The 13,919-nt window shown below is 41.7% G+C and overlaps 1 protein-coding gene across 1 annotated transcript in view; it reads right to left on the reverse strand.

Annotated features, from left to right (window-relative positions):
- Nucleotides 1–10,991, reverse strand: part of PRR16 (proline rich 16) — a 124,288-nt gene extending 113,297 nt beyond the window's left edge. The window contains exon 1 of the mRNA XM_054398163.1: nt 10,830–10,991. Coding sequence (XP_054254138.1) covers nt 10,830–10,991 — 162 coding nt within the window. The remainder of the gene's footprint in view (nt 1–10,829) is intronic.
- Between the last annotated feature and the right edge of the window lie 2,928 nt (nt 10,992–13,919).

Raw genomic sequence — 13,919 nt, forward strand, 5'->3', positions numbered from 1 at the left:
TCTCATTCAAATGGTCGCAGCAGTCACCAGTGAAAACGCCTAGAGTAAAAAAATACACTCAACTTGGAAAATGAAAAACATTTCTTTAAAAGAGTAGCAGCAGTATTTTGAGAAAAGATGGTGAGAACTTTCAACACTATGGATGTTGAAGCAGACATCTGGAAAACAATGTTAATTTACCTACCATGCACTTTAAATTAAAAGCTTTTGCTTGTAGTAATAATCCTGATTACTCTGGTACCCAAACACAGCTCTCAGTTGCTACACCAGATCGGAAATTGAACTGGAATAAAATACTAACATGCAGAAGAATCTTTTATTAGCATGAGAAAGATGCATGAGAACAATTGTACTACTAAGTTAAATGCCAGAATCACCTGAAATTCTTTAGACCAATCTTCAAACGATAATACTGACTTTTCCTGAGTCAACATTTAAGAATGCAGAGACCAGCACCCTCACGTTTAACAATCTAGATGTCATTTTGATAGCCACTAACAGTGCAAGAGCTCCAGAAACTGTTATGAAGGGAAAGAGGAAAACGGCTACAGAAAGAAAACAAAAAGCCTCAGAGAAAGGGAGGAATTAGATGAGAAATGAAAGTGAAAACTGACAGAAGTTGGAGTAGAGGAGGAAAATTAATCTGAATGGTTCACAAAGTTAATCTGAGTAATTACATTGGGTTTGCCTGAACAATTTAATTTAGAAGTAGGGAAAAGGATATATCATAGCTTGACAGAGAAGTGTTTCAGAAGAGTAGTATTCCTGTAAAAGCAGTAGGAGCTGCATCACTCCCTTCCCGTCATCACTGCCTAATGTCACATATGTGCTGCTCCAGTGGCTGCACTCAACTTACTTCAAACCCTTGATGTATGCATCTGTTATCTTTATATAGGGAGTTACACTGCAAATCTTTTATTTATTCTTCTGCCTGACAGTAAGTAAAATCCAGATTCAGATCACAAGTAGTGAGAAGCCCATAACCATTTATTACTGCAACTTCAATGAAAAAGCAGAGAGTATGTTTTTCAGCTAATTATAAATTTTCAGATAAAGAAACACTTATCACAGTATCACAGTACATTAGAGGTTGGAAGGGACCTCAAGAGATCATCAGGTCCAACCCCTCTGCCAAAGCAGGATCACTTAGGGTAGTCCACACAGGAATGCATCCAGATGGGTTTTGAAAGTCTCCAGAGAAGGAGACTCCACAACCCCCCCTGGGCAGCCTGCTCCAGTGCTCCATCACCCTCACTGTAAAGAAGTTTCTCCTCATGCTGAGGTGAAATCTTCTGTGTTCAAGCTTGAATCCATTGTTTCTTATTATTGTGCACCACTGAAAAGAGATTGTCCCCCTCCATTTGACACCCACCACTCAGGTATTTATGGACATTAATCAGATCCCCTCCCAGTCTTCTCAAGACTAAACAGCGCCAGGGATCTCAGTCTCTCTTCATAGAGGAGATGCTCAAGTTCCTTAATCATCCTCATCGCTCTCCACTGGATTCTCTCCAGCAGGTTTCTATCTCTCTCGAACTGGGGACCCCAAAACTGGACGCAGTATTCCAGGTGTGGTCTCACCAGGGCAGAGTAGAGGGGGAGAAGAACCTCCCTAGTCTTGCTGGACACACCTTTCTTGATGCACCCCAGGATACCATTGGTTCTTTTGGCCACAAGGGCACATTGTTGTTCCATGGAGAACTTGCCGTCCACCATCACTCCAAGGTCTTTCTCCGTGGAACTGGTTTCCAGCAGGGCAGCGTCTAACCTGTACTAGTGCCTGTTGTTATTCCTCCTCAGGTGCAGGACCCTGCACTTGTCCTTATTGAACTTCAAGAGGTTTGTCTGCACCCAGCTCTGCAGCCTGTCCAGATCTCATTGGATGGCTGCACAGCCCCATGGGGTGTCAGCCACGGTCCTGTCTCCCCTCCTCCCCCATCACGTTTTGCATCATAAGCGAACTCAATAAAGATACTGAACAAAACTGGACCCAATACTGGTCCCTGGGGAGCAGCACTGGCCACAGGCCTCCAAGTTGACTCTGTGCCACTGATCATAAGGCTCTGAACTCTGTTATCAAGCCAGTTTTCAATCCACCACACAGAGCAGTTATCTATGCTGCATGTCTTGAGCTTTTCTACAAGAATGTCACAGGAGACAGTATCAAAAGCCTTATTGAGGGAAGCTCTTCGTAACACAATATTTTCACTGAATACATACCTGATTTTTTGACACCATTTCTGAAGCACTGGGTGAAGTTCTGGACTCCCCAGTACAAGACAGATACAAACGTACTGGAGCTAGTCCAGAAAAGGTTGGGAAGATGACTAAGGGCTTGGTGCATCTGTTGTATGAGGAGCAGCTGAGAGAAGTGGGATTATTTAGTCTGGAGAAGAGAAGGCTCAGGGAAATCTTATTCCAATATGTATAAATACTTGATTGGAAGGAGTAAGAAGACAAAATTAAAACTTTTCTCTGTTGAACTAAGTGACAGGGCAACAGGCACAAACTGAAATACAGGAAATTCTACTTAAACATGAGACAAAATGTTTTTAATGCAACGGTAAGTCAGCATTGGAATAGGTAGTCCAAAAAGCTCATGCAGTCACCATCCTTCAAGATATTCAAGAACAAGATCATAAGCAACCTGCTTTAATTGACTGTTGAATATGTTCTATAATTTCCAGGGATCCTTTTCAACCTCAATCAGTCTGTGATTCTGTATTTTAAAAATATCTGTACTTGCTCCAAATATTTGTCCAGTAACTACTAAGCTTTCAGTAGTCAATTCAGATGGACAATTACTCTCCTATTAGCATGTGCTCTTACAAGAATTCAGAGAACTATCACTGAAAAAATGTTATTTTTGCCCAAAACAACAAGAAAACCGAAAGGCATATCACACACACAAAAGAATCTCGATGACAAAGCATGCAAAGAATTGTACTTGGGGTTTGTTATGCCACAGAAAACACCAAACATACTGACCTTGATTTTTCCCATTTACACATTAATTACATACAGAGAAGATACAGTTGCATGGGTATATAGATTACAATGGAGAGGGATGGAGTTCTGTTAATTTTGTTTGTTTCCAAAATCTGTATCTTTGAAGCCACATAAACTGCCTGTTTCAACACAGTCATTTCAAGTAAAGTACAAAACAGTCTTAGATACCAACATTTTTAATACTTTAAGCATTTATCTCACTTTATGAAGTTGAATGGAAAGCCTAAATCACAGTTTTTGGTTCCCCATCAAATTCCTGGAGCCCCATGCAAATGGTCTCACTTTAAACAAATAATAAACTTTCTCAAACTATTTTCAGAAGTATTACATTATCTTCTTCTGATACTTAGACCACAATGATTGAAGTACAAGCAAGGACCTCTTTTTCTGCTTCTACCTACACGCTGTTCACCACAAGAACTGTAAGCAGATGACAATGAAAAGAACATAACACCATCATGGATGAAAGACTGAAATAATTAATGCAGATTTATTAAAAAAATATTTAAGGAGAAAATAATGAAAGGTATTTTAAAATGGCAGGATTTTTCAGGTTACTGAGAAATAATCTACAATGAAATCTGGAAATGACTCAACATCAGTGCTCTCAGCCTTCATAATGCAATGTGGCATATGCTGCATGAAACAACGGATGAGTTTGTTAACCTTTAAATGGGTATGACATACTACAATTTTTGGAAAAGCAGCAACTGAGAGTACTACATCTGTTTGGAGGCAATTGCTCCTCACATTCCCATCAGCTGCAGTACAGTAATTTTAAATCAAACTGGAATGCCAGCGGCTCAGCAACCAAGCCCTCCCACTCTAGTCATTCAACACACACACAGGACCTGACACAAGGAGTGAGTGATCTGCCAGAGGATTTTCTCAGTCCTTCCACAGTGAAAGCAGACTCCATTTCTCTTCTTCCCCTGAGTACAGTATGAAAGGATCTCGTGAAGCATTGCAGTTAGGTGCAGCATAAATGACCAGAGTCAATGAAGTACAGAGCTCGAATAACCTGTGAGAAAAGACATGTATGGGCTCCAGCCCTTATCATACATTCATGGTTTATATATTGAAGATTAAGTAAAAAAATATGCACCCTAGATTAAAATTTGAGTGAAATTCTGCCTGAAGACCTTTATTAAGAAAAAAACATATATTATCTGTTATTTAATGAACCTATTTTTTAAAAAAAGGAACCACAAAAAACCCCCACAACCAAACAAACAAAAAACCCCAACCAAAACACCAAACTGAAAACAAAAAGGCCAAATACTAGCAGAATAAAACAAAGACATATGTTTGTGTAAGTAACTAAACTAGTGTTAACCTACATGACTGAATGTCAGCCACAGGTTATGTGGCAAAGACAGCAGACCATATGCAAAACAGACCCCTTCACTCTGCATCACAGCAATAACCCAACCATTCAGTTCAACTGGCTTTCAAAAAAACAAACACAACATACAGAGAAGAGTGAGCTACCAACATTTTGCAGCTCTAATAGAAAATTAAGACTAGAAGAGGATAGTTGTCTCCAGAAAAGTATTGTGAAATAGATAGCATGGGAAGGTGACAACATTTTCACTTCCCTTGCACCTCCCCCAAGAGGAGTATTAATTAGTGGTGTACAAATTGACTGCAAGGAGTAATTTGGCTGAGGTTTTTGACTATAACTGGGAAGCTTATTCCAAAACTTCGTCCAATGAGAGTAACAGGAACAGAAGCATTGTTTCTTTTCCAGAAGAAACTGGCTGAAATTTACAAAACTTCAATGATAATGCTCAATCAAGTCATTGTCTCTATATGACAAGCACAAGAGGCAACTGATTCCTCTGAATTCTGAGTTTTTAATAAAAATTAAGCAGTCCAAAACTAAATCCTGTCATTCTTAAACTTACGTTTGCTTCTGCTGAAGTTGATGGGAAAAAAATCTGATTGCAACAAACTAAAGTTTGTGACTCAGTATTTTTGTTTTCTGTATCTGTAGTGAAGTTCAAACTTCAGTACAAAGAGATATTTTCACTGTGGTACTATTTTTATTTGAAAACTGAATTTATATATGCTCTATTTAGCTCATGGTTGCACAATACACATTACTATCAGGAGCTTAGTATTGCATAAAAGGAATAATGTAGCTGATGTGTTTACAAAAAAAATAGCTATCATAAATTGACAGTGTGCTTCCCTCTGTCAAGGCTCTTGGTATTAACAAGCAGTTCCCTATTATGTACACCAGTTATTATTTTCATTGTTCTAGTTCTACTAGCTTTATGAAACTACCAGCATAAGAATTCTGTCTCAATGCATTTGCATTTTTTTGTTGTTCTATATAATAGTATAAATACTTCACGGACCACAAGAAATAAAAGAAAAGCTATTATTAAGTTACCTGCAATGACTTTTTATGGCCCTCTTTGGACCCCTGGGCAAATCACAATGAAGTTGCTGTGCAGTGCTCCTTTTACATAATGAATCATACTCTGCACTTACAATAAACATCCAGGTACAGTTCATGACTGTATTTGTCACTAAGGACTGCAATAAGAAATCAGAAAAAAAAATCTACTGCTGGACAGATTAACAAGTTGGGAACAGGCAATGCTATTAGTCATACAATACCTTGATCCTGGTGTGTGCTTCACTTCCTCTCCTATCTCACTGGCCACATCTGTACACATAAAACAAGCATCCACTGATGTAAGACTCCAAGAACACTGTTAACAGGGCCAGCATACAGAGAATCCATACGTAAAGACATCTACGTTTGATTTTTAATGGTAGGAACAAAGATGTTCAAAAAAGCTCTTCCTCCAACTGCCACTATCTAGCAAAAGGAGTGGCAGGTCCTTTACATCTGGAAAAAGCCCAAAAAGCAAAAGAGGGAGGGATCAGCAGAAGAAGGAGTGGATTACATATTTTGCTATTGTTCTACCTACCCTTAGGTTTCTATATAGTCTATTCCAATACCTATGCTGTAGTACATGCTCCCTTTGCCTTGCTACAGCAGTATGAAGCTAGAACAATTTTTGCACTAGTGTTTGTACTGCTGCCTACATGTCAGAGATACTGATACATGATTGATTGCTGCTGCTCTAATCCTCTTGATGGATATAAACTGTATCTTCCCAGTTTCTGGATTATCAGGCAAGAACCTGAATTGCGCTCCTGCCATCTGGATCATTAGCTGAACACAAAACCAAACCAAAACCAACCTAAAAAAAAAAAAAGAATGGAAAACATTGGTGTTGAAATTGTAATATGCTTCTGCAGGCACGACCCAGAAACGAACACGATGGAATACATGATCGCTTTCCCCTTAAAAAAATCAGTGACTGGCCTGGTTATGGAATCAGGTTGACTACCCTGTAACAAACTTTGTTGCAGTGTTTCAGGGTAGGAGGCTGGCATCTGCTAGTTCTATCATCAGTTTCAAAACATCATTTGTTAAGTCATGTTCAAATGCATCCATTAGATGAGAGTTTTATTCACTCATTCTGTTAGCAAGACTTTTTTGGAGGATATAAAGCAGAGGAGTCAGACTCAAAAAGACTGGAAATTTACTGATCATGTGCAATGTCTATGAGGGCTTCTGTTTCTCGTGTACCTCCATTTTGGATTATTCTAAGCATTGGCAACAGCAACACAGCTGCACACTTTCGATAAAAGTTTTAAGTGCATTTAGCCAGTTAAAAGCTATGCAAATGTTTCACACATAACTTCACAAATTTGTTTTGCATGATGAATTTTTATTACTAGAAAAAGTATGTATCAAATTATTTAGTTACCTATTTCCTTAAAATGTAAACAAGTGCAAGGCTACCAAAATGTGCAACATTAACATAAAATGTGAAAGCAGGGAAGTCTTAACAATTATAATATCAGATCTCTATGTCATGATGTCCACAGGTGCTCATGCATATTCCCTACAATCCTTATGATGTCATCAGAGAATGAGGGCTACATCATGCATTTTACATTCAAAATAGTTCAATTAGCACAGGTCTGCTTTCCAGTAGTGTTCATCACCTCATTAATGAGTACAAGACCAATGAATAATATCTGCAAGGCAACACAAAATAACAACCACCTTTCTTTTTCCACAATAACATAAGGACATTTTTTTTCCACTGTGAGGGTGACAGAACACTGGAACTGGCTGCCCAGGGGGATTGTGGAGTCTCCTTCTCTGGAGATATTCAAGACCCACCTGGAGGTGTTCCTGTGTGATCTGGTATAGGTGATCCTGTACTGTTGGCGGGGGGGTGGGGGGGTGGACTAGATGATCTTTCAAGGTCCATTCCAGCCCCTAACATTCTTTGATTCTGAAATTCTGTGATTTCTAGACAGAACCCAAAGAAAAAGGTCTTTTATCCAATCCTCTGGATAAGAACCAAAGTTTAAGGCTTTACCCATTTGAAACAGTCTAGACAAAAGGAATACTCAGTGTTACTCAATCCTCTGGTATCCCTTTGATTTTTCTTTGGAACATTCATCAAATAACAACCACTCAATTCATTCTAAATTCATTAATTTCTTCCAGCACAAAAACACATCCCACTGTTGGTATACACCCACTTGGTGTTTCTTTTTAGCAAGGAGGCAAAAGGATCCACATGTCTCGTAACTGCACTCTATAGAGAGGACTAGCCATGTATGAGCTCAGCCTTTAGACGTGGCACCACTCCATCCTAACATCTCCCAGTCACACCTCTTCTACATCCTTAATCTTATATGGTTACTTTAGCTTAAGCAGACCACACTAGACCAATAAGTAAGGTACAAAAATGCGGCAGGTGTTCCATATCTGAGACACAGTAGCTGCTAGCATGTATTTAACTCACATGTTTTTACAGAAGAGTTATAAGCTTTATAGTTTGTACATTTAGATTTAACACACCACCCTTTCCCCACTCCTCCATTTCCTCCTTTTAAACAGAAAAATACTGAAGTATCAATTAGAAAAAGGTTTGGAACAAAGAGTTGATGAAAATACATTAAAGCAAGTTAATTATAACAAGATAAAAGTAACAAGTATTCTACAACTGTATTCCTAACTGTTACAGAACAGTTTGCTTTGAAGCAATGACACTGTCAATTTGACAGTACCTTGACTATTAAATCTTACAAAAGACTGAAAGATGCTAGGAGAGGACATTCAGTCTATCCCAATACCTAAAGTGCTACATTAAGTATAATCAAATAGCTAAATAATTTATATTCAAAGGTAACAAATAGGTGTATATATATAAAAGGGAAATAAAAGTGTTCTACACATGCTCTATTTTCAATATCACAACTACGTATTCACAGCAACTGCACAAAAAAAAAGTCATGACCTACCACAGTAGAAGAAGTAAAGTCTTTTTTTAATGTAACGGTAATAAAAAGAATGAAAAGCTGGTCTTAGAATGCTGCATTTCTTGTCTTTTCTTTTTGTTTTTCCCTAAGAAAAAACAACAGAAGGACTGTAGCACAATTGCTGGACTGTAGCAAACAGTGGGGAAAAAAAAGCACCCAAGAATTTCCAGAAGAACACAATTTATAGTGAAAAGAGAAAATGCAAACTTACATTCTCTATCACTTTCTCTGTTCCTATTATCATAAAGAACCACAAATGAAGCACATATACACTTTTGAGTGTCATACACCAAAACTGACTTCAGATCAACTTCCTAGAAGCCTCAATGGAAGACCTGCCAATGCTTTCTAACATCTACACACAACCTATCAAAGGGACTGATTTTTAGCTTGTAATATCATCAGTCAACCACATTCATATAAAAAGGTGTATGATGCAGATGCATCAAGAGATCTTTGCACACAGTTAGTACATACTACAAAAGGCAGAAAATTTGAGGTAGACTGCAAATTTCTGCAGACTTTCAGAAATAAACATCATACATAGTGTATTTAACACACAATGATATATGCTGCAAGCAAGCAGATAATGGCACATGCAACCCTTGTTTGTTGGGGTATCACCACTATCATCCTTCTATGAGATACCTAGAGAAAAGCATTACCCAAAAGCTCATGTGGTTATGAACAAGATTTAACTATCCTCTTTATAGAAATACTCCTATTTTTATAGAGATGCTCTTAGCAATCCTTCCACCCTTCAACAGGTACGTGTTACTTCACAGTTACGGCACCATTCCACTGCAACTTCCCGTTCACATTTCACTCTACTCGTGAAAAGGAGTTTCACATGATCCTCTTCTTCAACAAGCAGATGTAAATACAGTTCTCTTTCACAGATGCAGTCAACCAGAACAGACAAGTTTGCTTAGATAAAACATGCCACAGCAAATGATGACATACAGCGTCCACTTACAGCAGTCTTGTTTGCTCACTAGAAAAAATCTAGGACTGATTATGTGCAGAGAATGATTTATATTCATGGGACAGATCACAGTACATCCTCTCCAGGTTCCGAAAATGTGCTTCTGCAGCAACAGAAGCCAGTTTGCTCTATCAGTCTATAAAACCCCGAAAGAACTACCCTGCAAACAGTGTTTAATTGCTCCTCAAAACACCTCAGAAAAAAAATCACAAAGCACAGACCACACAGCACGTTAGGAAAAAGAAAAATTACAGATATATTTTCAAAAAAGGAGAAATCTGGAATTGTGGGTGTGAAAGACGTCTAACAGCTGTGATTAGTGAGCCATATATTTATACATCTTTCAACATCATATAAAGCACGGGGTCAGTTTCAGACTGCCTCAGATGGCAAAAGTCTGTTCTATGAAACTTGTTGACAACATTTGTTGAAATATAAAACTGTATTTTATAGACAAAATTCAGCTTGTTACAAATGTCAAATACAGGATTACAAAGAAATGCAGTGAAAGTCTAGACTTTAATTTCGGTGCATAATCCAACTATCTGTCGACCATTTGTGTAGCAAAAATCAAGATAACGTGGAACTCTCCAAAAGGACTGCCAAATTCTCTTCCTTCAGCTACAGCATTTCCCTACTTAGAAACATGCCCGCGGTAATCGCACTCTGCCTGCAGATTAACCTAGAGAAGATGACACTCGCCACCGGCAAAAGAAAGATTGCGAAGGCAATCTTTCCAGATAGGCAATATAAACGGGTCGCTCAGCTCCCGGTGAAGCCTCCTGGAAAGGCAGAAGCAGAATTCGCCGACCCGGTGCTGCCGAGACGGGTAGGGAGCCTTCGCTCAGGGCGGCGGGTACGGGGCACCCGGGACCCCCGCAGACCTCACTGGCCTCGGCATCCGAGTCGCGCTCCTGCCTGGGGGTGAATATGGGGGACCACCGTGCAGTGGAAAAGTTAAACGCGCAGGAGCTGAGTGCAGCCGGTCCTGACTCCCCTCCACTGCCGAGAAGCCGGCACAGGCGTAGCGCGGGATCAGGCAGGTCTGCGGACTCCGCAGCTCCTTGCCCAGCGGGGACCCCGCAGGAAAAGCACCCCAGGCCTCCCTGGAAAAAACAACTCCGCGCGGTGCGCCGAGGTGGGAAGTCCCCCGCAAGAGCCGTCTCGCAGCCAGGGGCGCACGGCCGGCGCCGAGGGCGCACCGCACCCGGGACACGGGGCTGCAGCAGCACCTCCCCGTCCCATTCCGGATTGCCGGGTGCCGCAGCAGAGCACAGCCGCCTGCCACGGCGAAGGTTACCCAGTGTCCAGACTGGACACCAGTTGATCGACCCGAAGCGAAGAAGTGGTGAAAGGAGCCTAGGGGCAGGAGCAGAGCCCCGGGGCATTAACAGGGCCCACAGGCAAAGAATGCTCGCCCCGCAAGGGGCAAGCTGGGGGTCCGCCCGAGTAGCCCTCCGCTTCTCACCTCCTTAAGTTCCTTGGCCACGTCTTTCAGGTCCCCCAGGACTAATTCCAAATCCTCCACTATGATCTTGATCTGCTCCTTCACCTTGGCTTTGGAGGCTGCCGGCGGCCCCTCGGACGGCGACGAGGAGGAGGATGCGGTTCCCTTGGACTGGGCGGACATCCTTCGGGGCAGCCCGGCGCGGCCAGTGGGGCACGTAGGTCAGGCGAGCGCGGTGGCCGCCGGCCACCCGGCCCCGTCCCTCCGGCTCCCGGAGCTGCCGCAGCCGCTGCCGCCGCCGCCTGCCCGCCCGCGCATCCCGCGCCGGGGGCGCCCAGCCGCGCCGCGCTCCGCCGGGCGGCCGCGCTGTGCAGCTGCCATCGGCTCCCGGGAGCGGCGCGGGGGCCCGGCTGCAGCCCGCCGTGCGCCGCGCCTGCGCCTCGCCCCGCCCGCGCCGCCGCCCGCTCCGGCTCCGGCACAAGCTAGGGCTCCGGCTCCGGCCGGGGAAAGGAGACGGGGAGGAACGCCCGCCCCCCCGCGGCATCGCCCCCGCTCGCACTCCTTTCCCGGGGGGCGGGAGAGCCAGAGAGACTCCTCCGGAAGAGAAATCCCCCACACCCTTCCCTTCCTCCTCTTCCCCTGTCCCTGCCCCACAGCCAGTGGGGGAGTGCAACCCAATGGGTCGCCTTGGACCTCCCCTCCTTTAGGCATGCAGGGTGCACCAGCTCTGTCGGAGAGAAATAGTCACCCGCCAAAACAACCCCTCAAAACGAAACACTTGTGACCGGCTCCCTGCAAAATTCCTGTGGAAGGGGACAACAGTGCCTATTTCTGGTGAAAAAAGTCGTAATTGGGAAGCGACACTCACCTCTGCACCGTAGAGTAACCGTTCTGTCCCTCTGGGGTACACAGTGCTCGTTTTGAGTTTAGCTGCTGTGAGGAGGCTGTAGGGAAGGATGATGTTTTGTAAATGCCACCAAACAGGTAAAAGACATGTCTCTGCTCACCCCCACGTACTGCCCTGAAAACTCAGAGTGATCAGTTCATCCTATTCTAGCTGGGAAGTAAAGGTTGTGCACGTCATCAGATAGAAATGAAAATTCACATGAGCTTTTATGAACAGCTTTTATGAATATACTGTCTCTTTCTCTAAGGTAGAGCCCAGTGCTGCTTTTGAGCTCACACTTCCCCTGGTGTTTGAATTCGGAGACTACTCAGTGGAGCAAAAGGAAGATTTCTTAGATATCACTGACCTTTGGTGATTTTCATCTTACTGTGAAAAGACAGCATGTTCAGGTAAAAGGAATTGTTTTAGGTATTTCTACCTCCCACTAGCTATGAACAGCAAGAAGAGGGCAGGCAGCCAAGCCCCGATTCAAGCATCGTCCTGCGTGGTTGCAACTGTCTTTGATACTGTAAATGCATCTGAGAGCTGTGGCATCCTGAGATAGTATAACCTAGCTAGAGCAGGAGGGGAAAAGCATAAACCTTGCCCAGAGCAGTGTGTCTGCACATGGTAAAAATCTCACTTGGTGACGACCAGTTTGTCTCAGGGAAGGGTGCAGGTCTGGGATATGAATAGACAGGGTCTGACAGCCACTCTTGCTGTCTTGAGTTAGATATAATTATCTTTCCATGTTTTACCACTATAAATCCTGTGGTCTTTGGTTGAAATAATTTGTTATTGGGCATACATTATACTCTTTTTTTTTTTATGTCCAAATGTATCATAGCCATTTTAAATGATTTCAAGGAGGTCATGTCAGGAAAAAGGCCCCTGTCCTTTCTCTTGACATTCCTTAAGTCCTATGGTGAATTACTTTTCATCTCACCAAAATGAAAGCTCCTCCAACACTGACTTTTAAAAACATTCTTGCTGGTTATTTTTGCTTAACTGTTTCTCTATGAGCAATATCATATGATTTTTGAAGCTGGCTAAGTAATACAGTCTGAATTTCCAAACTACAGTTACCACTAAATTAGGAAGAAAGCAACCCACAACTTGTTGAGTAAGTTTTAATTAACATGTTCAAATACCGTCCCTCAAATATGGTGTAGGAATGGGGAGGGAAAAAGAAAAAAAACAACACCACATATCCCCCCAACATTTATGAAAAGCTATCGGTGAAATTATCCATACAGAAGCCAACACATACCCAGTTTAAGCAGAGGAAAAAGCACCTATTTTCTGGCAGAAATTAGAGGTACAGTGTAACAGTATACCATTCATACCTACACATAACATAGGTTACAAAAGTAAGGAAAGGTTTCTGCTATATTTCTGTAGAAATCATCTGCACTGTCACAAAATTGCTACCAGATTTGCTACACACCCTCTATATTTTGTCTAGCCTAATTGAGCATTCATGATTAGCTATATTTTTCAGTTGCTTGCTTTTTTGTTGTCTCTGTATAAAGCCCTAGTGCTTCTCACTGCTAAATATTTTTACTTTAAAGGAAAATTTATTCCTGTCCTATCTCATCAGTTAGTTTAAAGTTATGACAAGACTTTACCCATAATCTTCTGTTTATCCAATGTCCTTCATCCTGTGGCCACATTTGGAGACTTCCCAAACCTTTGAAGATGTAAATTGTGTTGACTTCACTAATCCCTCCCCTTTTGTAATGGCATTCTTCTAAAAGCTGTGCAGAATCATATAGTGGCTGATATTCTATGTTCATCTAAGCATCTACTACTAATCCCTAAAAAAATACAACAGCTCTTCTAAGTCTTGAGTAAAATTCTTTGTCTTATTGGACTTGAAAGCAATTTTATGCCTTTACAAAATGTGCCTTTTTTTTCCTTTTTTTTTTTTTTCATAAATCATGTCTCATTAACTGATAGGTAGTATCCCATAGCAAAGTTATCTACTAGTTTTTCTATTTCTGTAGCATCTCTCTCTGCCAGTAAATGTGATTTATCAATATGTAAATGTGATTTATCAGTTTATTATTTTGGAAATTTTTCTGTCTGTATCTTCACCAAATCTGAAAAGGTTAATCAGGGAAAAAAAAAGGAGTAACTGCTTATTGGAAGTCTGACACACGTAGGCCATTAAGAAAATGCAGATGATCAAGTCTCCCCAGCTATCTTGTGGAAGAAAGTTATTT

This window comes from Indicator indicator, chromosome Z (assembly GCF_027791375.1).
Source record: "Indicator indicator isolate 239-I01 chromosome Z, UM_Iind_1.1, whole genome shotgun sequence".
Classification (NCBI taxonomy): Eukaryota; Metazoa; Chordata; class Aves; order Piciformes; family Indicatoridae; genus Indicator; species Indicator indicator.